Source organism: Oryctolagus cuniculus, chromosome 1 (genome assembly GCF_051225735.1).
Source record: "Oryctolagus cuniculus isolate XC-2025 breed Fujian yellow rabbit chromosome 1, ASM5122573v1, whole genome shotgun sequence".
In the NCBI taxonomy this organism is placed as follows: domain Eukaryota; kingdom Metazoa; phylum Chordata; class Mammalia; order Lagomorpha; family Leporidae; genus Oryctolagus; species Oryctolagus cuniculus.
Window position 1 is genome coordinate 84252021 of NC_142867.1, and position 23076 is coordinate 84275096.

Sequence of the window (23076 nt, forward strand, 5' to 3'; positions counted from 1 at the left end):
GACACCATTTGTATAGCCTCCGTTCTCTCACTGCTGGTTTAAAGGAACTGAACAGGGTTCCCATATGTGCTATATACCCACTAACCCAGTGAGCGCAGATGCATAGAAAGGGAAAAGCCAGACTCAGTGAATATCCTTGTACATAACTTGGGTGAGCTTTTCAGCTTATAGGAAAAAATATGCTTTCCTAAATGACTTCTAAATCTGAGCTCATTTGTTTTGTTTTGTAACTTGGGCAAACCTCATGGTAACAGCATGAATTATTATAGATACTAACAACAAAACTCAAGGCTATCAAGTGGCTTATAGTCAGATACAAAAGAGCATACTGCAAGGTGAGAATTTACTGTGCACCTAATGTTGTTAATACATTAAAAGTTTCCAGATCCTAAAGGAAAATATGAGAGGCCTGGCCTCATGTGCAGTATCTGAATTGTAAGCCAGCTCTTCTGGGGAAAGTTGTAGGTCTCACCTTAAAGGGCTTACATTTTACAAGGGCTAAAGGCATTAAATGTACCTTGCTTGGTAAAAGAAAAGAGTGCCTGAATGTTGAAATAGCAGTAAAGACAGAGGTGGTGATCTGCAGCCAAGTTCACCCCGACATGTCATTAGCCTCTCACATGGCAGTGGCCCACCATTTTTCTCACACCAATTGAGATTCCCATAGACTAGAGGTTTCACTGTTCTCAATATTTGACCTAAAAGTCAAAGTAAAAAAGTTATGGCTTTGAGTTGTTTGGCCCATGAGCACCACCAATATGAAGCTGATTTCAGAACCCACAGTAATTATAATAGTTACAGCAATAAAGCACCTAATATTTGTGGTTCATGAACCCAGAATCCTTATTATAACCCCCCCCATGAAGTGGGCACCATTTATTAGATCAAAATAAGGCAGTTCCTGGAGGTCAGGAACCCATGCGATGACCATACACAGCTGGTAGGTTACAGACACGACTGAACCTTGTACCCAGGGCCTCGCCACCACATCACAGCTACCTCCTGAAGTTCTGTAAGTTCTTGTGGTTTCTAAATGAAATCCGTAATTGAGTAAGCATGGTGGTTGATGCTGACTTCAGGTCCCAAGTGCTGGTTGTGCATTTGTCATTAGATCCACCTTTGTGCAATAAGCAGATGTTTCCTTATCAAGGCAGTTAAACTCAATCAGAATGATGCTCACCTTCCCAGGGGAACAGGCAGAGGATTGAAGCCATTACCTGGATGAAGCAGGTCGGGAAGAGACTAGGAAGTCAAATGAGTAAAAGAGGAATTATCTGGATTACTTACCCTCACGGCCCAAAGTCACTGTATAATTGCTTATGCCATTTATGTGTTGGCATTTAATTGGTTTTGTAATGTTCTTTGAGCAAGGAAAGGAGGAGGCATTTTACATTTTTCTGGATGCAGACTTCAAAACCATCTGTATGTGTTATTACTACAAGGACTATAAACAGGAACACAGCTTTGAGGCAAGGCTTAAATAATATACTCTTCATTTTGCCAGAATTTGAGGGGAAAGAAGCTATGGCATATTTTGTATATGTACTTATAAAAGTTCATGGAATGAAAAGATAAGCCTATCCTGATAGGAAAATTTTTTAAATCCTTGCATAAAAGGAATCAACAAGTTCATGAAAATGCATGCAGTGAAAAACTATGCAAGAATTTTGAAAATGTTGAACCAAAATAAACATTTTCATTCCATTTGCCCATGAGCTTTTTGAAGTGCCCTTGTATTCTATCAATGCTGATAGGGCCATTCCATTTTAAAATCTGGAATCTGGTCTGTGTTCATCTGCCACTCATTGGCTGTGTAACCTTGGAAAGCCATGTTTTTAAGTTTCAGTTTCTTCATCTGTAAAATAGCTATAAGAATAATACTTAAGGCATACAGTTGTAAAATGTTAAGTGAGGTATAGGCACAAACTGTTCTCAGAATCTTTTCATATAGTAACCTACTGTTCTTGTTGATGACTTCCTTATTTGACATTCTCAAGAAAAAAAACTATTATTAATGACTTTGGGATTATCTCTGAATTTTTCTTTTATATTGAGGAAAGTGTTCAGTATTATTTATGATTAGCTTCCTATCTCCTGAAATTCTGCTCCCTTTGTTGTGTTTTGCAGCAACATATGGTAATGCTTTGGAAGACTGCAATTTTATTATACTATTATCTTTATTATTTAATGACTCTCTTTGGTTCCCAGAAGAACCATGTGATACTGTCCATCTCACTGCATCTCCTGTGCTTCTCAGAGAGATACGGGAAGCAACTACAGGTCCCTCCTTATTCTCAGCAAGCAATGAGCTCTGGCTCACTGACAAGTTCTCATCCAATGCAGTCTTTTAGAAAGATCTGTGCATCAGAAAGCCTGGGTTCAAGTTCAGACTCGATTAATTTCTAGCCACACTACATATCCTTAGGAAAAAAAAAACCACCTCGCCTTGACAATGCCCCTCGGAACTGGGATGTTAAGGGAGCCTCTTCTTTCTCCTTCACGGGATTACTGTGACCCTTGACAGAAGGACTGAAAGTGATTTTAAAACACTAACACATTAGATCACTTACGGCAGACTTACTGATATTATAAAAATTATTAATAATAGAGCAGATGACAGGATAATGAGACCATAAATTTTGCTTTGTGAGAACAGGTTAATTTTGATAAACAAGCCTTTCATGGAGGCTGAACAATACCTATCACTCTTCTTTTATTAAAAAAAAAAAAACTTATCTGGCTACTTCTTTAAAATACAGTTTCTTTTTTCTCTCATTGTATTCACACAAAAACACCACATTTAATGTTCTGTAAGCAAAATTGCCTCCAAAGGACCTCGGACTCCTTTGCCTGTGGTTTAAGGTCCTAAGAACAGATCCTAGATACACTTCACTTCTCTGTTTGATAAACAGAGAACTCTAGATAGGAAGTGGTTGTTAGAAATATAGTTCAGGACAGCACTGAACAGTTCAGGACTCTTGTGCCCAGACTGCCTCAGTTCAAACCCACAACATCTTTGTGAGCATTAACGATCTCTATCTTTGTTTCCTCCTCTATAAAGTGCTCATAGATTGTGCTTTTTCCATCTTTGTATCCCCAGTGCCTGCCATAGTCTCTATTCCAGGCATGTGCTGGTAAAGTCTCACTAAAAATGAAAGCCTTGATGTGCAGTGTTTGCTGGTCATGTGGTATAAATGCTCCCGCCCTGGCTGATGTCAGAACACCAATGGTTTAATAACTGGCTTGCCACATTCCTGAATATTCAACAGTCATCTCTCATGACCCCTTATGAGCTGGTTCCTGCACACCACCGCCTATTACCCAGGCACTCAATCAGTGTGGATCGGTTAATCAGTCAAGCTGGCTGCAGCATCAAGTAGCACTAGATATTCCACAAAAGATAATGAAAATGACAAAATGCAGAGGGAAGTGTGTGTGAGTAAAATAGTGTGTAAGAGAAGTGCCTCATTTTAAATTCTGATTTTCTGAGGCTCAGAGACATCCAATTGCTTCTCTGCCATCAGATAGGAAATCAGTCCCATGACCCAAGTTAGAATCCAGTTTCCATGATAGTGATTAAAATGGCCCTTATTTCCAGATAGCTCCTCCTTGTACCTCTGCTGTCTTCAGCTGCTTCTGATACAGTTTTACATAAGAGATTGTCAGAGGCCTTGCCAGACAGAAGCTGTGAGTGTGTGTGTGAAGGGGGGAGGGGAGTACCTGTTTTTTTAACATGTTTCCCACCTTGTCTTAGACTACCCCTTCTGGGCCTCCCTGCTCTTCTTGCTGTGCCTCTGTGCCTCCTAGACTCCTGTACTGTGATTGTCCTACTCCTTCCTTTAGTCTAAAACAAGAATCTAATTCATTCTGACAAGCCACTCTTATCTCTAAGTAACATGCCATCCTGACCAAGGACTAACCAGGTGACATAAAGAAGCATTTTCCCCCAATCTTAACCTGCTTTTGGCAATTCCCAATTCCATTAAAGTGAGCGGTGTCCCAGATTGGAAAAAATAACCCAAGTCAGCATAATTTGAAGCAATCATAACTCAGACTACTGCCTCCTGCCCACAGACCTCAGGCTGGCCTTCTTTGGATGGAGTTTGCATAACCAACATCAATTCCTTATGAGTTCCTTGTTTCACTGGCATTGTACTCAGGACTTTTCCACATATGAAGGATCTTCAAAAAGTTAATAGAAGTGCACATTATGAAAAAAACTATGGTTTTCAAAAATTGCTCCAAAATAAATGTATCTTTTAATTCAATTTTTCCATGAACTTTTTAATGTTCCTTCATATGTATGCCTCTCTCTGATCCTCCACCTCTGGTCCTCTAGGTTTTCTGGGGCTAGGGAGGCTGAGGCTACACAGTTCCCACCCCCTTGAGAATGTAGATTTCTCTCTTGCCTTCTGCAACTGCCTTCAAAAGATTAGACTTGCGCTCTCTGGGCCAATGAGCACACACACAATTCTAATGTCCTCCCATATGTGGGAGCTCTTGGCAATGTGGATTCAATAAAACATCCATGAGAGCACAAGCTAGTGCAATCTATAGATTTTTGGCTACCTTATAACTATAGAGCTCAATCTGTAAAGTCCCACATCAGTCACTGACCATTGGTGAGCAGAGATTAGTCCAAGAACTCTTCAGTTAAGAGACATGATGGTTCTTCATAGCATTTTCATTTTTTTAAACTTTTATTTAGTAAATATAATTTTCCAAAGTACAGTTTATGGATTACAATGGCTTCCCCCCCCATAATTTCCCCTCCCAGCCGCACCCCTCTCATCTCCCACTCCCTCTCCCATTCCATTCACATCAAGATTCATTTTCAATTCTCTCTATATACAGAAGATTGATTTAGTATATATTAAGTAAAGATTTCATCAGTTTGCACCCACACAGAACATAAAGTGTTCATAGCATTTTCAAAAAAGCATAGAAATGAGGAATGCCTCAATGGCCGCTTCACTGTAATGGTGGCAGCTTGCAGTCACAACAGCACCATTATGGAAGTCAAGGTATTTTTAATAAATCATGGGCCCACAGGAGGGAGGAGCACTGCAGAGGAGACAACATTAGCAGATGGTACGGAAGAGAGAAGAGGCCCTGAGAGACCTAGATTCTACCTGACAGGAAGGAAAGCTGCAAACTGGATCCCCCCCATACACAGGAATTGGAGGCATTAGTCACTTTGGAAAGGGAGGTGATGGGGAGAAGGTTTTAAATTAAGAATTGGTAGAAAACCCAATCTGGATTCCCACCATCCCCTCTGCACAGCCAGGTCCTCCAGACCATGGCCACGTCTGCCCCTGATGTTGAAAGGCAGTCTCCAGACTGCACTGCGCCAGGTATTTTTCTGCCCTGGGTTAAAGTAAATACATGGTGCTCACTGGGTGCTGAGACCAACCACCACCTCTCCTCCTCAGATCAATACCCCCGGTGTTAGAAACTAGCCCTTCATCCTCCCACTGGGCAGATGAGTAGAAGAGCCACTACTATTCTTGGGGACATTGGTGAACCCAAAGGTAGTGGCTCAGTTTCACAGATGCCAGACGCCACTAATGTGCTTGGAGCTTCCCATTGGGTTTCTGATTTTCCAGGGCCCCTCTCTTCAATATGAGCTGGTAAACAAGGATTACCAGACAACGAAGGAAATATTCGAAGTTGGAACTTAGAACTGAGAATGCATTAAGGTCTCCAGAGACACCAAGGATGTATATATGCATGGAGAGAGACTTAAATTAAGGAACCAGCTCCCATGCTTGTGGTGCCTGTCAAACATGAAATTCATAGGGCAGACCAGCAGGCTAAGTAATTCACGCAAGAGTTGATTTCGCAATCTTGAATTCAAAACCCTCAAAGTAAGCCAGCAGACAGGAAATTCAGGTGAGAATTCTTTTGTGTTACAGTCTTGAGGCAGAATCCTTGAACTGAATGGATAAGGCCCATTCACCTAATGGCGAGTAATGTGCTCTGCTTAAAAGTAACTGATGGCAAATTCTAAGCACGTCTGTAAACATCTTTAGAGCAACCCCTGGACTAGTGTTTGGCCAAATAATTGGGTGTCAAATTAGCAGGCCACCTAGTTTATACATAAAATTAACCATCATATTGATCAAAATACAGAAACAAAAAATTAACTTGGAAGAAAATATGCAAGGAGAAAATATCATAAAATATTAATATCCTGAGAGAATAAATCCTAGTAACAACACAAGAGCAGGATGCTATGTGTGAAAAAAGAATAGCAGTAAATAGATCTTGGACAATGACAACACAATTGCAAATCTCATAAAAAGTTTGAGAAGATGAGAAACACCCTTAGGAGTCCACACAGGACAGTACCTCAAAAAGTTCAAGGCAAAGCGAAATTAAAAGTTCATTTGGGTACAATAATTTTGGAACTCAGGCATAGTTTTCTCATACTTCATATTTTCCATGAACTTTTTGAGGTACCATTTTAATATACAAAGCTAAGATTAGAGGAAGGCCAAGGAGATTGAGTTCCAAACAATAAAAATCCTATAAATATAGAACAGAAAAAAATATCACCATTCAACTAATAAACTTTCCCAGTGATAAAGGACAAGAACTTTCAGATTGCAAGGAGCCACTAAGTATCCAGTACTGGTTGGAAATAAACCCACAATGTACATAATTATGAAACCTCAGAAAATCAGAGCCCTAAAGAAGATCTTCAAAGATGTTGGAAAGAAAAAATAAACAGTTTCCATACATGTTTCAGGAAAGAAAATGACTTTGGAGTTCTCAAAAACAACCTGGAGGCTGGTGCCGCGGCTCACTAGGCTAATCCTCCACTTACGACGCCGGTACCCCAGATTCTAGTCCCAGTTGGGGCGCCGGATTCTGTCCCGGCTGCTGCTCCTCCAGTCCAGCTCTCTGCTGTTGCCCGGGAAGTCAGTGGAGGATAGCCCAAGTGTTTGGGCCCTGCACCCACATGGGAGACCAGGAGGAAGCACCTGGCTTCTGGCTGTGGCTTCAGATAGGTGCAGCATGCTGGCCATAGCGGCCATTTGGAGGGTGAACCAATGGAAGGAAGACCTTTCTGTCTCTCTCTCTCTCTCTCTCTCTCACTGTCTAACTCTGCCTGTCAAAAAAAAAAAGCAACTTGGAGAGGGTTGCTTAGAATTTCTTATGCAACCTGACTCTCATTGAGTTACTTGTAAAGGTTCAACTATGTAAAATCTCACAAAATTTACCTCTAAATTCGTGAGAATCTATAGTAGAATGTGTTCGGGAGTGAATCAGCAAATAGAAAGCCTCTGTCTGTCTCTGTTTCTGTGTATCTTTGCCTTTCAAATGAGTAGAAATACATTTAAACATACTAATCACAAAACAGCAAAATACCATGGAAGAAAATACTGAAATAGTGAAAGTGTGCCTTAATTATGTCTGAGGAAGTATAAATGGGAGGAAGGACTGCTGTTTTACAAAGTCAAACTTATAAAACTACCTGGATCTTTTCTATGTATGTGTATAACTTTAAAAAAACAAAGACCCACAATTTATTTAGAATTAAAGTGGGGGAGAAATATGCTTACTAATTATTCACCCTTTCAATCTCTGTAGATAATGCTGTTTCCTCGTAGACTCATACCTCACCTAATATTCAACATTCTCTTTCTTGGGGCTATGACTACCTATTTATTTATGATGGGTTCATGAAAAGTGAAAAAGATGCATAAATCAGGATGGGAATAGAGGTACTGATTGAAGGCTAGAATTCTTCCATTACTCTGGCATATGTCAATCTGAGGTTCACTTAAATCGACAAATACCCTCATTTTACTGGTTCTCCCCTCACTTCTGCTCCAGGGGAAGTTGTTAGCTCTAGGCTAAGGAGACCAGGAAGAGACTACATGGCACCAGTGGTAATCTCGCCTATCTGGAAACCACCTGCCTTTCACAGTAGTAGTGTGGCGGAGAGAGTGTGTTCCCCCTTCCCTATGCCTTCGGTGGCTCTTATAGTTCTCATTAGCATTCATGCATGTGGTTTATCAGGCGATTTTTATGTGGACAAGCAGGGAGTCCAAACTGTAACTTAGTGTTTGTGTGGCAACAAGTGTTCCAAATATTCAATTTGTTGATCATCTTTGGAATCTGGGCCCTGCCTAAAATATGTTTCAACAAGGAATTAAGGGAGGGTGGTGGGGTACAGGTTACAGCTCAGTCCACACACTCTGAACTTTACCAGTGGCATCCTTGGCTCATGTGGTCCTCTGTTTTCCCAGGCTATCAGTGTACCTGTCTCTCACAGTTCACGGGAAGAAACTGTGAGTCTGAGATTACAGCCTGCTTCCCAAACCCCTGCCGGAATGGGGGATCCTGTGACCCAATAGGAAACACTTTCATCTGTAGCTGTAAAGCCGGGCTCACTGGAGTCACGTAAGTGACATGTGCTGAAGTCTCTCTCTGTGCTAAGTGCTTATGCTGAGAAAACCAAAAAGCAGCTCACTGGGATAAAATATTTACCATTAATAGAACACTTTAAGAGTTCATGTCTGTAGTATATAAAGTGTTTACATGTGATTGATAGGGACTGTCTCTGGGCAGGATGACTAGGTAATTTATATTTTTAACTTTATACTTTGAAAATATTATTATATATTCAGTAATTGAGAATACAGTTCTTTTAAAGAATGACATCTATACCCCTACTACTTTGGGTATAATTATGAAACAGGCACTCTCCATTTCCCTGGAATCCATTCATTGGATTCTACTGCCTCACACTTTATGGTCATTCTGAGAAACTAAAACTTACCTTTCCTATGCAAACCAGGTTTTTTTTTTTTGTCTCCAAAGTGTGAAATTAAAGTATTAGCCAAATGGAAAGGAAATGTTTTAAGTTCCTCGTAAAATATCACTTTCAACTGTCCCCATTCATTTTAGAAGTATATGTAAATATATATACGTGTGTAATCTCAAGCAAGTGATACTCTAATTACAGATCAGTCTTACGTATTCATTAAAGCAAATCTCCTGAGGACTTTACCAGGAAATACTTAGCTGGCTTTGAATCGCTGGATGTAATTTCAAGTAATAAAGATGCATTTACTTTTAAATACTCTGTGATTCTGACTAATTTCCGGCTGACCTGGCCTCAATCTGTTCAAATTAGGGACGTCTGACTACATATAAAAAGGTGGATTACCAAAAATATAGCTGATTGGGCCTTTTCAATGAACATATCCCAACAACTGCTAGCGTAGAAAAAGTGAAGAAGGAAAGAGGGTCTATAATCTCAAATAATGTTGAACTAAGCTATAATGACTTAAATGCTTGCCTTGTAATTATATCAAAGCCAAATATGGCTGTTTTAAAGAGAATAAGATGATTTAATTATTTTTCATTAAAATGCTGGAGTCGTTTCTTCCTAATAGTCTGCATTACCATTAGCTCTTGCCATAAGCATAGACTCTGGGAGATATGTTGCCCTCTCCCCCCCCCCGCATTCCCCAGCTTCCCAGAGGGACCAAAAATTACTGTAACCATTAGAGGAAAATGCCAGAACTAAAGCCGTCCCTCTTAGAAAACCCTATACTGGGCACGTAGGTTCATGGCTCTTTATCTGCCAAGGCTCTGAGGACTAAGAGTTTTCAGTACGTTTGTGGAAAACTAATTTGGTGGCAAAAATCTGTCCAAAACTACTGTGGAGCTCTTCCTTGTCTTAGGGTTTAGTGTGCATATCCCTACGACTACCTGCAGAAACACTGGCCTATCTGTTGTATGATCTGGAGGACCATGGGGTCCTCCAGCAGCCCCAGTTACTCCTGTTGGAGGGCAGTGGTGTTTTACGTAACGCGAGAGGTGTTGTATGTCCTTCTAGAATTGCACAGTTTTGAACTCTGCAACGCCTCTGGCCCTGAGGATTTGAGACCAGCACCCTTCTCCTACCACATTCTTTACACCCCTTATGTGGGAGAGACTGGGTTAACGCCACTGATGACGGCACCGCAGTGGGCCCAGAAATGCCTCAGTCACACCCACCTCCACCCTCACCCATACACCCATTTTTGTCAAGCTTCGTCCTTTCCCTTGAAAGCTTTCTTTACTAAGACAGCGGCTTTTCCTGCGCTCACCTGTGCCTCCGAGTCCTGATGGGTGGGGCTTGTGTGTTCTGTGCGTGCAGGTGCGAGGAGGACGTCAACGAGTGCGAGCGCGAGGAGTGCGAGAACGGCGGCGCCTGCGTCAACGTGTTCGGCTCCTTCCTGTGCAACTGCACGCCGGGCTACGTGGGCCAGTACTGTGCGCTGCGCCCGGTGGTGGTGCCCAACATCCAGGCTGGCCACTCCTACGTGGGCAAGGAGGAGCTCATCGGCATCGCCGTGGTCCTCTTCGTCATCTTCACGCTGGTCGTGCTCTTCATCGTCTTCCGCAAGAAGGTCTTCCGCAAGAACTACTCGCGCAACAACATCACGCTGGTGCAGGATCCCGCCACAGCCGCCCTTCTCAACAAGAGCAATGGCATCCCCTTCCGCAGCCTGCGCGGTGGCGGCGGCGGCGACGGCCGCAACGTCTACCAGGAGGTGGGGCCCCCACAGGTCCCCGTGCGCCCCATGGCCTACACCCCCTGCTTCCAAAGCGACTCCAGGAGCAACCTGGACAAGATCGTGGATGGGATGGGCGGCGAACACCAGGAGATGACCACCTTCCACCCCGAGTCTCCCCGCATTCTGACAGCCAGACGCGGAGTGGTGGTGTGCAGCGTGGCCCCCAACCTGCCGGCCGTGTCGCCCTGCCGCTCGGACTGTGACTCACTGCGGAAGAATGGCTGGGACGCAGGGACTGAGAGTGAGTGGGAAGGAATGGATTGGAGGGAAGAGGCATCCTGCTACCGGGCGCACAGGATTAGGGAAAAGCCAGCCATTCGCTTGGCTGCAATGCAGGGTCCATGGAACAAGGCAGGAGTAGTCTGCCCCAGTGACGGTGTTTCCCTCTCCTTTGAGCTTTACCGGGCAGTATTTGAGTCAGGAGTGCAAAGGCCCTGGGGTGGAAAAGATTGTGTTGAAAAACACCCAGGATGCCAGTGTAGTAGAAGCTTGGTGAACCCCAAGGCAGAGCTGGACGCATTTTCACAGAAACACCATTGCAGGTGTTTAGGCAGGCAAGTGTGAGATCTACATTATAAAACCCTGCCTCTGTCTGATCCTTGAGAGGACAGCGAACAGGACGAGCAGAAAGCCAGTTAGGTGGAGTCTGTGAGCCTCTAGGTGAGAGACAATATTGTTTTCTTCCCCCAGGCATCAGTCAGGATGTGAATAAGGAAGCTCTGTGGTACCCTGTGGCTTTCCATCAGGGTCGGAGGCTTTGCATCCCATCAGCTGCAGTGTTTGGGGTACTACAGGTTTGTGAGGGTTCCAGTTTGTATTGGAGGGAGGTGCAGGATGGAGCTGGAGAGCTTGTGCTGCCATGGAGATAGGGCGCACTCTCATGGAGAGAGAGTGGGCATCCAAGACTGCAGCTGAGATCTCTGGAGAGGGCTTTCCAGAAGCCGGAAGCAGCTTGATCAGTGTAGAGGATGCCCGAGGGTTTACCCAACAGGGGTCTAGAACCATATTTCAGGAGAGAGGTCAGGGCTGCAGGCAAAAGTGTGTAGGTCATGGGCATGCAGGCTGGTGGACTCTGTACCAAGGTGAGCTCACTGAGGAAGAAGACAAAGGAGAAGGTGGTCCTCTCAGACCTCCAAAAGAACCTTAGAGATGCCTGCATATGGGCAGTGGTCATTGAGGGGCAAGCAGGAAGGCAGAGAAACTCCAGCCAACCAGGGGAGGAGGGAAGAAGGAGAGGATAGCCATGCAGAAGCCAAGAGCGTGTCAGCCAGCAAGACCAGCAGTATCAAAACTGTACAACCATCAAGGAGACACAGGCGAAAAGAAAAATCTATGCATACTGAGCTTGACACTTAGATGATTCTTAAGATTTCAAGAGCTTCCCAGTGGAGTCATCCAGGCAGAAGTCAGAGAGCAAGAGTTAAGGTTGCAGTGATTTGTTAAGGCAGAGACAGCCAGTGAATATAAAGCTGTGTGCGGTGTCATCCCCTTAAATTGTCACAGCTGCCCCTTGTGGAAGCTGTTACCAGCCCATCATTTCATGAAGGAACAGTCGGTTTGAACAGGTGAAAGAACTTGCCCGAGGGCCTGTAACCAGCCAGAGGAAGAGACAGGTTCAAGTCTGGTGTGTCAGGCCCCAAAGCCTGTCTTCTGACCAGCGCTGCTGGTAGGAGCTTTGCCAGAGGGGAGAGAGGGGATTTATTAATGATAAAGGCAGCTAAGGATGAGTTCCTTCTATTCTAGTGCTGCCCAATGTGCTGTATGCTGATTCTGTGTTTCTGTAGACTCCTTTATGTATTTTAAGTAGTTGCCCTTAGATTTTCACCATAAATGTGCTCCCTCTCAAATTATCTTGGAATAAGGCTCTATCAGAATATTGTCAATCAACTAACAGCTCTTATTAGTTTAGCAGTGAGAAGGAGAATGGCATATTATGCACAACAGTGCACTGGCCATGGTGGATCATTTCCATCTGTGTTCAGGGCTGAGCTCATGCACACCTTGTGCCTTTCTGAGGCCCGCCTTGGCATGGCTGTTGGGAGGTGAATATCCCCTTGGCATCTCTCTCTGCTTTGTTTGTATCAGCTGTCTATCCAGTTCATCATTTTGCTGTGGCTTCCACTTCTGACAGCAGAGGCCAAGCCACCGTGCCTGCCCCTGCCTTCCCCCTTGGTGGAAGAAGCCGTGATTTCTGTGGCCCTGGAGAGGAACGACTGTTGCCTTCATTCCAAGTCCAGGTCTCTTCGTGCCACCACATTGCATGATGATTTGCAGCTTTTCCTGGTCATCATTTCCTCCCCCACCCATTTCATGATGTGACAGTTTTATTTCCAGAATCCACCTCAGGCAAAAATTCACATTTCCCCCAAAAGTGTTGTTGGGTTTTATTGATGACATTTCCTTCTTTGTCTAGCAAGGCAGAGTTAGATGGTGAGACAATCTCTGGACAACTAATTCATTTTTCATTTGACAACCTCAAGATATGGGCTGTTTTTATTGCTTCCTTTAGTCAATCAAATAAGAAAGTGACTCCTCCGGGGTGTGTGTGTGTGTGTGTGTGTGTGTTGTTCAGACTGCCGTAGTGCAGCAAAGAGGGAATAAGTATGTGGCCAAGAGCGCATCCACACCACAGACTACCCTCCTGCCAGACACAGGGCATGGAGCATTGTCATTCCTAAAAGTGATGTAACACTGCCCCCTAGGCGGCCAAGCCGAAAACTCCACTCGCTCCCTAGAGATGGAAGCCAGGAGAAATGTGATGGCATTCTTCCCTATAAAATATTTATATCCCTATTTTAAAAGTAATCTCATTTAACCTGGTGTTGACACCACCTAGGTTCATGTAAATGATATAAATTAACTGTGAATGGCAAAGAGCAGTGCAGCCACTTCATCCTCCTTTCACTCTTACTCTAAGGAAGGAACAGCTACTTTCTGCTGTCAGCTATTTGGAAGCTCATTTACCATGGGTTAAGGGTTTTGAATCCATAATGTAAATCACTTGATTGACAGACCTTTGCCCCCAGTGGCACAATCAATTTTTTATTATGGAGCTAAATTATTTTCTCTAAGCAAACAGAAAAGTCCTGGGAAGTGAACTAGGTGGAGGCGTGGGGAACAGGACTAGAAATATGCACACAGTAACCAGTGTCATTTCTGCTTTCTCTTTATCCATGAAGGCAAAGGGGTTGATGACCCAGGAGAAGTGACCTGCTTTGCAGGCAGCAATAAAGGCAGCAACTCTGAAGTCCAGTCCCTCAGCTCTTTCCAGTCGGATTCTGGTGATGACAATGGTAAGGGGTCTTCAGATTTGTTCTGTGCAGGTGGAGTCTGGTTTTCTTGGTGCTAGAAAACAGTGTTTATTGGGGGTAGGGGAACGGTATTGCAACTGGCTTCGTTTCATGGGCTTTCTGGTTGACCGCATTGTTGAGTGTCTTTACCAAAGGAGACCCTTATTGAGCTGCAGCCATGAGCAGGCCCGGGTCTGTCAGGGGCTGACAAAGTTCCCTAGAAGCTCCAAGGGTGAGCCCCTTTGATTTGGAACCACCTAATCCCATCTCATAAACAGTGATTTGTCTATTTCTATTAGTTTTGTCAATGATCCCTTCCTCTCCCACTGTTCACCCAGTCTCTCCATCATTGGGAATTAGTTAAGGGACAAAACCAGCTTCCTGTAGTGCCAGTAGTGGCACCCTTATTTAGCTGAATTTCCTTTATAATCTTTTGGGGTAATGGGGTCCTGTGAAGCAGAACCTTAGAAAAATTGCCCAGACGGCCCAAATACTGCACGTGGTTCACAGCCTGCATTGGCATTGTGAGCTACTGTCTCTGCCTCCTGTGAACTCCTGCCTGGAGAGAAGGTACTCACTCACCAGGTTTTCTGAGCTGAGGAAGCAGCTCTGGAGGATGGGTCATTTTCCCCAGGGTGGGGGATGGAGGCAGAAACAGTCATAAAATTGTGAGTATCTGCCATGGACTGATACACCAAGAATACTTCCAAAGAATCAGCCACAGAGACAAGCAGCCCTGCCTGTATGTTTCCCGTAGGTCCTTGCCCCACTTAGCAGCAACTGACAAAAATGAGATGTTTACTAATTTATGTAAGCACTCAGCCTGTATATATTTGCAAAATATTTTCTCTAAAACTGGGCATTTTATACTGAGAAGTACAAAATGGCATAGTTCTCACCTCCAAGGTAAATTTAGGAACAGGTGCCATCTGAGCCCATTGACACAATCATGGATGTAAAATAAGCTACTTCTACCCCCACTGCCCAAATTTCTTCTACCTCCTTCCCCAAAACCTGGCAGTTGGGAACAGTTCAGAAGCCTATTTATCTGCCGGGAAAATGAACTGTAACAGTTGACTTCTTTTGACTTCTCAGAAGGTCAAGGGCACACCCCAACTCTATTTGCCTTGAAGGAGTCGTCTTTGCATTTTACGTGGAGACACTCAGGCGCATACAGGTTCCAAACTCCAGGCAGCAGCTCCAACATTGATATGCAGTGACTGTCCTCATAGACTATCTGTGTGTGCCCTCAGGGTCACACACTTGCTCCCCGTGCTCAACACTGTGGGTTGGCCTCAGCTAACGCAGGTGCAATTAGGAACTTTCAGCAAATTCACTTTACATTTGATCAGCTTTTCACAAACTGCAAGTATCAGGTGTAAGGTAGTCCATGTAGACAGAGAGCTTCACAATTCTCCCTGGTTTAGAGGTCAAACTCGGTTCTGCCCACACCTTTCCTAGTGGGGGCTGAGCCCTGCGTTGTTCTAGGTTGGCTGTCATCATCATAGGAGTGAAGCTATCAACCCTGAAAAGGTTATGCTCCGTCCCTGTCATTGGGTTCTAAGCAGCATGACTGACCAACAAATAATTATCCCTCGGCACAGTGAGATGTTCCTCTGAAAACCTTTGGGAGTTGCTAATGAGAAATTAGCATGAGCTCGATGAGCCACTGCCTCCTTCGATTGATTTTACTGGACCATAAGATGTGAATTTATGACCCAGCCATCCCTGCTGCCCCTGCCTTTCAGCAGAGCTGGCCCAGGATTTGCTGCAGTTTCTCCTAGATAGAAGTACCCACTGACACATTCCCTCAGGGACTGGTTGTGGGGAGGCTTGGGTATTTGCATGCTGTGCCTTGGTGGCTGTTGTGGTAGTGGTTAAAAGAAGTTAACATGTCTTGAAAATACAGAACTAACCTGAAGCTGTCCTTTGCCTCCTGTCTTCTTTTCCTGACCACAAGCATCCATAGTGACTGTCATTCAGCTTGTCAACAATGTAGTTGACACTATTGAGAATGAAGGTATTTACTTTTTTTTTTTCTTCTGTACAATATCCTGGTGTAAAGAGTTACCTTGTAGAAATGATGTCAGCCAGCTAGGAGAAGAGAGGGCATTAACAGGTGGAGTCAAATGAGAATCTGGATTTTTTTTTTTTCCTATGGAGTAAATGTTAAAATTTGGAAAGAAAAATCTAGTGCATGATTCTTTGAATATCGTGTGTGCTCTTTGTATAAAATTCTTTTCAACGTAAGAGTACCAAGTGAGTGTCCAGATGAATATTTAAATTCATTCTTCTATCAATATATATTCATCAAGCACCTACTATGAGCTGGGAATACTTAAGAAATGATTCAATTAGGTAACTCATTAGCAATTTAATAGGATAAAGGCAAGATATAGATGGGATTCATGTCTCCAGTTCCTAAATAACAGTGGAGAGAAACAAAAAAGCCTGAACTTAATCATTTCCTGTAGACCTTTAGAAACATTTTTTGTACCATCTGGAATGTTCTGTTTTGTCTTTTCATGCGTGACTTGGCTTGTCAGTTTTACTTTCCACTTTGTATTCAAACAGTGTCTGTCATGGACCAAGGGCAGAACTACAACCGAGGTGACTGTGCCGCACCCCTAGCATCGCACTGCTGAGTTTGTGCCTACCCTGTCCTTCTCCCTGCCTCCTAAGTTTCTTTTCTCTGAATTTTGCATGTTCCAGGTGTCTTGTGTCTTCAGTGTTGCAGGTGTAAGCTCCACCACCATTCTCCCCCAGCATCATGCCCTGCACGTGAGATTCATACCTTTGCCTGCACATCCTCCCACATCCTGTGTCCCACAGTGCAGTGGGTGAATCTCTCTCTACCTCCCGCTCTGTCTACTGGGAGCATGATGCCATCCTGGTTCTGTACCTAGCATGTGCGTAAGAAGAGGGAGTGATGTAGGGGCAGAGGTACTAGAACTATGCTTCCTCAGCATGTCCCCACTGGCCCCATCACAGCCTAGCTGACAGTGAGTCTGCTGCAATTAGGCACCCCATCACACTTGCCAGTGCCTTTTCTCCCAGGCCAGAGCATGGCTTGCCCCGACAGATCCTTGCAAGGAGCATGTGGCTGACCCTGGCCTCCTCCAGGCTCCAGGATGTTAACAAATTGCATGTCAGGTCCCTTCTCCACTCCTCCTGGCCCTGCCCCAGCTCCCATCCAGAGGAAATTAACTGCCCTGGCTTTCTTCTCACAGCCTATCACTGGGACACCTCTGACTGGATGCCAGGGGCCCGCCTGTCGGACATAGAGGAAGTGCCCAACTACGAGAACCAGGATGTCGGATCTGCACAGCAGGGCAGCACACGCGAGTTGGAAAGCGACTACTACTTGGGCGGCTATGACATCGACAGCGAATACCCACCTCCTCACGAAGAGGAGTTCATGAGTCAGGACCAGCTGCCTCCTCCCCTGCCCGAGGACTTCCCGGACCAATATGAGGCCCTGCCCCCCTCCCAGCCTGTCTCCCTGGCCAGCACGCTGAGCCCAGACTGCAGGAGAAGGCCCCAGTTCCATCCTAGCCAGTACCTCCCTCCTCACCCATTCCCCAATGAAACAGACCTGGTGGGCCCACCTGCCAGCCGTGAATTCAGTACTTTTGCCGTAAGCATGAACCAGGGTGCAGAGGCCACGGGCCCAGCAGACAGCGTGTCTCTGTCCTTGCACAATTCCAGAGGCACCTCCTCCTCGGACGTGTCGGCCAACTGTGGCTTTGACGATTCCGAAGTGGCCGTGAGTGACTACGAGAGCGTGGGAGAGCTCAGCCTCGCCAGCCTTCACCTCCCCTTTGTGGAGACCCAGCACCAGACCCAAGTGTAGAAGACACATCCCGGGAGCTTGGCCCTGCTTGTTCCGAAAGAGTGGAAGGAGACTGGCTGGGCTCGGGTCGTACTGGAGAGTGGTCTGTGCAACAAAAGAGGAAGTAGGGGATTTTTCCACGAGAAATGTCACAAGTCATACTGTCACAAGCAAGCTTGATCCCAATTAGGGGGACAAAACGGCTCAGAAATTGTTTCTGAGGGGCAACTGATAATCCTTGTAGCAGCTGCCTGGGTCGAGGGCTTAGAATGGAAGGATGGGGATTATTTCACCCACTAAGTTATGTCCTAGATCTTGTATGACTTTTTGCAGTATTAAGAACTGGCAACAATCAGAGGGGCATTGTTGCATGTAACCTTGAGCCAAGGAAATGAAAATAATGAGTGTTGGAGAAGTTAGTCCCTTAGGTGAAAGAAATAAGAAACTATTATTATTCAACAAACAAGAAAATGGGCTGAAGCCTTTAAAATCAACTTTTTTTTTCACAAGCTGCCCAATTTTCAGCTATAAAATTAGGTGTAACATTTTAGTATGTTCAGTTATCTTTGTGTTAAGCATCCAATATGATATAGATGGGTTTTATGAGAAAGATATTAGTGAAGAGCCACGTGAGGCTACTTGGGCTCTGGTTTGTATGTTGGGGAGAAGGTTAATGTTCAAATATTGGAAAGATTGTGATTATCTGGTTTTGTGTTTTCTGGCAAACATCTCTGGCCATAACCACAATTTTGATATCGCTGATGACATTGGCCCTTTGTTCAAGTACTGTTCTCTAGAATGAGAGATACTTCAAGTTTAAACAGAATTCACAAATTCAGGGGAAAAAAGAGAAAATATGATGCTTTCAAAGTTTTCATCCTGGATAATCACAATTCTTGATAATGAAGATAAAAGGCACATGTTATTCTAAATTGGTAGCACTCTCACTATAAACACAGTTACATTTTAAAGGAGAAAGTAGATTAGTTATTGTGTATAAATTATAATAGTGTGTGTGTCTGGGCGTATGTACAAATATGTGCTTGCACTCATAAGGCTGCTCTGAGAAAAGCAAACGTGAAGGATTTAGGAAATGGACGTGTAGAAAACCCTGCCAGGGAGCATGGCCTCCCTTCCAATTTCTCTGACCTCTGATGTTAGAGAAACACCAAATGCCATATTTTACTCCAATTCAGTTAACTTTATTTTGGTACTACCCTCTATATTAAGGCCAAATTGTGCTTTTTAAAAATGGTATTTTGTTATAATTGTCCAGAACTAATCTCTGTTTGAAAAAAAAGGTGTCATGTTTCGTTACACTCAAGGGTTCTCCTCCCCCTTTGGAGATGTGGGCTTTGGCCATGACTTTCCAACACTGACAGGAGAATCATTCCACTGGAAATCCAGTCATTCACTACTCAACTCAGAGTTGACAAGCTGAGTGACTTTCCTCTTTGGCTTCAATAAGATGATGGCCTGTTCAGTGGCCAGGGTAAGTAAATGCATATTTGCACTATCTGCTTAATGAGCAAATCTGTGTATTCACAGTCTCTGGTGACATATGGCATTAGTGTGTAAAGTGTACTGTCCCGAGTCTGCAAGTCATCCACTCAGCCATGTTTTAGTTATTTCAATGTACTCATTCAATCCACTTCTTTGTAGGAGTCAATGTTTCTGAAAGGTTTTTTTTTTTAATCCTTTATTCCCATACTTCCCTGAGTAAATGAATACATCTCACAGGTATCCTTTCTCTTCCTGTCTCTTGGTCAGAACTACTCGTGGAAGGCATTGTCCATACTGTGGTCTTGAGATAAATGAATTTCACTAAGACTGATTTTGCAAATAGTCTGGTATTTTTCTTATGCAAGAAGCACATTTGCAAGGATTGCATTGAAAATGACAAACTAATGGTCTAGAATAGAATCACCGCTATGCTTTTAATAATGCAGTGACATAAAAACCATCAAAGTAAAACCAACAATTCATTTCTTGCCCCCAGGAAATATTAGAATGAGATTAACGCTGATGTGTCACTGTTGCTTACACAGCATTTCTTTGAGGGAAAAATGCCTGCCTGACACACTAGTGAAGGAATAAATAGATCCTAGTGCAGTTGAGAAATCACCGAAGAAAAGTGTGCCCACCCTTCGCTCTGACCTATATAAAATACCTCTTTCTTCAAGATATCTTCTTCCCTTGATTTTCTGCAAAATAGCTCTACAGCTAAATACATATTAGACAATCATGTGTTGTGTTTTGATTCATTATCTTTAAACATATGATACCTCTTCTGGTTTGCAGTCAGGCCATGGATGGAAGGTAGGAGGGATAACCATTGACTCAAAGAACTGAAAAGTCCTTAAGATTTGGTTAATCCAACCCTCATATTTTATAAAAAGGAAAACATGTCCAGAGAGGGAGAGATGATTTCCCAGGCTCACATAGGAAGTAAGTAGCTGAGCAAAGACTAGACCTATCCATCTATCCAATCTCCTTTCTGTAGTACAGTGATTACCACTCTACTACCTTGAGAGGGCAGCCACTTGCTTGTGATGGGCCCTTGGTCTTCCCACCTTCCATTCTTTGCAATATGCAAGAAATCTCATGGAGAAAATTTCTCTGGAAGCCTCATAAGCTCATGTTTCTTGGCAGCCCTCTAGGAAGGGTGTAGTTACAGAATTCACACATTTCTTTGGACATTTACCAAAATGTTGCTTTTGCCAAATGAATGTTGCTAAAATGAGGGTGGAATGATAATTACAGAAGTGAACTCAGACCAGTCATCAATTGTAGTGGAATGGGTGATAATAGTACCTGCTAGGTACATGTCTGATTTTGGTTTTTTCCTTCACATCAATACCGGCTGATGTTTTCCCGGCCATTTTTCCACTGTAGTGAAACATGTGGAACATATTTAAACTAATTAGAAGCTTTCCTTTTTTTTTTTCCTAACATGTACCTGCAAGCCATTTTCCACTACCTGTTATAGGCACTTTACTTGCATTGCACACATTCTGGTCAGGTTGTTGGTTTGTGGGGCAGCAGAAAGTGAATAATGGAATTACTTCCTTCATTCCCTTTCCTTTGTTGGTATTGTGCTGCTGATGTCCATTCCATGCCAGCTTTCCATGTAGCCATGCACCACGCGTTCATGAAATGCTGTTGTAAAAGATAATGTGAAGAGTAGGTCAAATCTATGCATTGGAGGTACAACACAACAGATAGTCAGTGTGAAGTCCTTGAAAGGGAATTTATTCCTGGGATTTATCTGGAATAGCCCCTTGGCAATCACCTGTACGGCCTGGGAAGAAAGAAAGGAGGCGTTGTATGATCTTTGGCTCCCTCCTGCCTCCTACTTTCCTTCTATCCCAACTGCACCCCATGAGTGCTGTGTCTGAATCATCAAAGTCAGGGGAACTGAGAAAAGAGACCATTAAAATAAATCACACAAGATCCAAAAAACAATTTCCTATGAATTCACCCAGGAAGAGGTAGTGTTCGTTGTGCATGGACTGTCCAGATGGGTGTCTGGCCTCTTCACTCTGCTGCCCTCTCAGTGCAGATGTTGCTAACGTGGCTGGGCTTTTAGGGTTTCAGTTTTTGGTTTCCACCCATGGGAAATGGAGATACAAAGAGGCATTTCTTAAATGTCATCATTTTGTGTGGTCTATGAGAAGATGGTTATGTGTTTTTGCTGGTTTGTGCCCTGCAATGTTCAACTGCACATTATTCTGATGGAAACCTGCAATGTCTTTGAGCTTCTGCTTGTACAATGCTGAAGTTTAAAGTCATTATTTGTGGGTTTAGCATCAGGTAGTATTTAGCCAACTGGCTAAGAGATAGGAAAAGAATAAGGTATTTCTTTCCCTATGTAATAATGAAAAGCAATAATTACAAATATATAATAATACACAAAGGCCATAATTAGTCTCTTCCAGTGTTTAGGATGCACTAGAGGATTGCATAGACATGTGGAGTGTGTTTGGACCCATTAGTCTGTACAGTAGTACCCTTTCAGCAAGCAAATACCTGAATTGCTACTATTTAACAGTTTTCTGAGCCCATACTACTGCATTTGGGGAGTGACAAATGTGTTTGGAAATGGAAGCAGTTCTTTTTAAGCACTGTATTGGAGAGATTGTCTTGTACATTTACCTGTTGCAAACAGGCTGGTTTGTAAAAGATGTATGTTTTGGTGTTTAAAATGTTTATAAAATTGTATATATAAATGGTTTCGATTTTCCAGGCTTTTGTAGATACTATCTTTGATGCCTATCAGGATGCTTTAATTTGGAGGGTCGAATATAATTCTAAGTCATTCACGCTGTTGGTCTGCAAATCCTTGAGGTAACTACACATACATAAAAAAATGGATTTTAGGTTTGAAAATAATGTTTTTTGATAATTTCAAAATGTACTGTAATTTTCCTTTGGTGTTGTATTCATTGACATTTTTAAAAACAAATTTTTTTCCAATGGTTAAGTACCTGATTTGTTTGTGATTTCAGAGTGAGAATGAAGCCTATCATTTCTTCACTCACCTGCACACTCACCTAAACTTGCACACACATCACACACCAAACTTTATGCAAGGGGAAAGCTGACACTGAAAGTGGCATCTTACCCCTCCAGGAGATGAATTGTTCCTGCATAGATTGCTGTTGGTAGTATTCAGTCTTGTGGTCTTTTTCTAAAAAAAGAAAGAAAAACAAAGCAACAAAAACAAAAAATAAAAAGATAGCCAAAAAATAATAAATCAACAGTGTACAGGTTTGTAACTGCCAAAATTTGAAGGTTAAACAAGTTTTCAAGTAAAAAGAAAAAATGAAGCAAGAAATTGTGTTGACTTTTTTTTCTATTAACATGTATTATACATTTCATGGTGTATGGTGCAACATTCCAATACATGTTTACCAGTGTTCAGTGATCAAGGTAGGCAATTCTCATAATAAGCATTTCAATTTCCTTGTCTTTTCTTTATGGTTGGACCTACCAACTCCTCTTATATAGTTCCTTACACAGAATATGATACTGTATTGTGAACTAGAATCACCCCCAGTACTGTGGGACACTAGAAGCCCCTACTTTTATCCTCCCTCTCCACCTCCCAACCTCTGGTAAGCACCATTCTAAGTTCAGATGGACCTTTTTTTTAAACCCCACATGAGAGAGAGCATGCCTCAATTCCTTTTAAGTATTTCCTTTGGTTTATCTTTCATTAACTCCTGGTATGGCCATTCAGTAGGACATGGTACAAAGGCCAGTCAAAGCCCTCTAGGCCAGGTTGACTCAAAGATAGCGGTCTAAGGCGTGCCCTCTCTGATTTAATGGGGATATTCTTGTGTTTCTGTGGTTTCCACCATCCCCTGCCCCC

General features: G+C 43.3%; 1 protein-coding gene across 7 annotated transcripts in view; it reads left to right on the forward strand.

The window, feature by feature from the left end:
- Window positions 1-22539, forward strand: part of FAT3 (FAT atypical cadherin 3) — a 687279-nt gene extending 664740 nt beyond the window's left edge. For 5 of the 7 annotated variants that reach the window (XM_051850343.3, XM_089312007.1, XM_051850335.3 and 2 more), the window contains 6 exons: window positions 8259-8412; window positions 10160-10821; window positions 13760-13873; window positions 15831-15890; window positions 16445-16480; window positions 17101-22539. In XM_051850343.3, coding sequence (XP_051706303.3) covers window positions 8259-8412; window positions 10160-10821; window positions 13760-13873; window positions 15831-15890; window positions 16445-16480; window positions 17101-17723 — 1649 coding nt within the window. In that variant the 3' untranslated portion in view covers window positions 17724-22539. The remainder of the gene's footprint in view (window positions 1-8258; window positions 8413-10159; window positions 10822-13759; window positions 13874-15830; window positions 15891-16444; window positions 16481-17100) is intronic. The other 2 variants (XM_089312010.1, XM_089312014.1) reach the window with 1 other exon arrangement.
- Window positions 22540-23076: the final 537 nt, after the last annotated feature.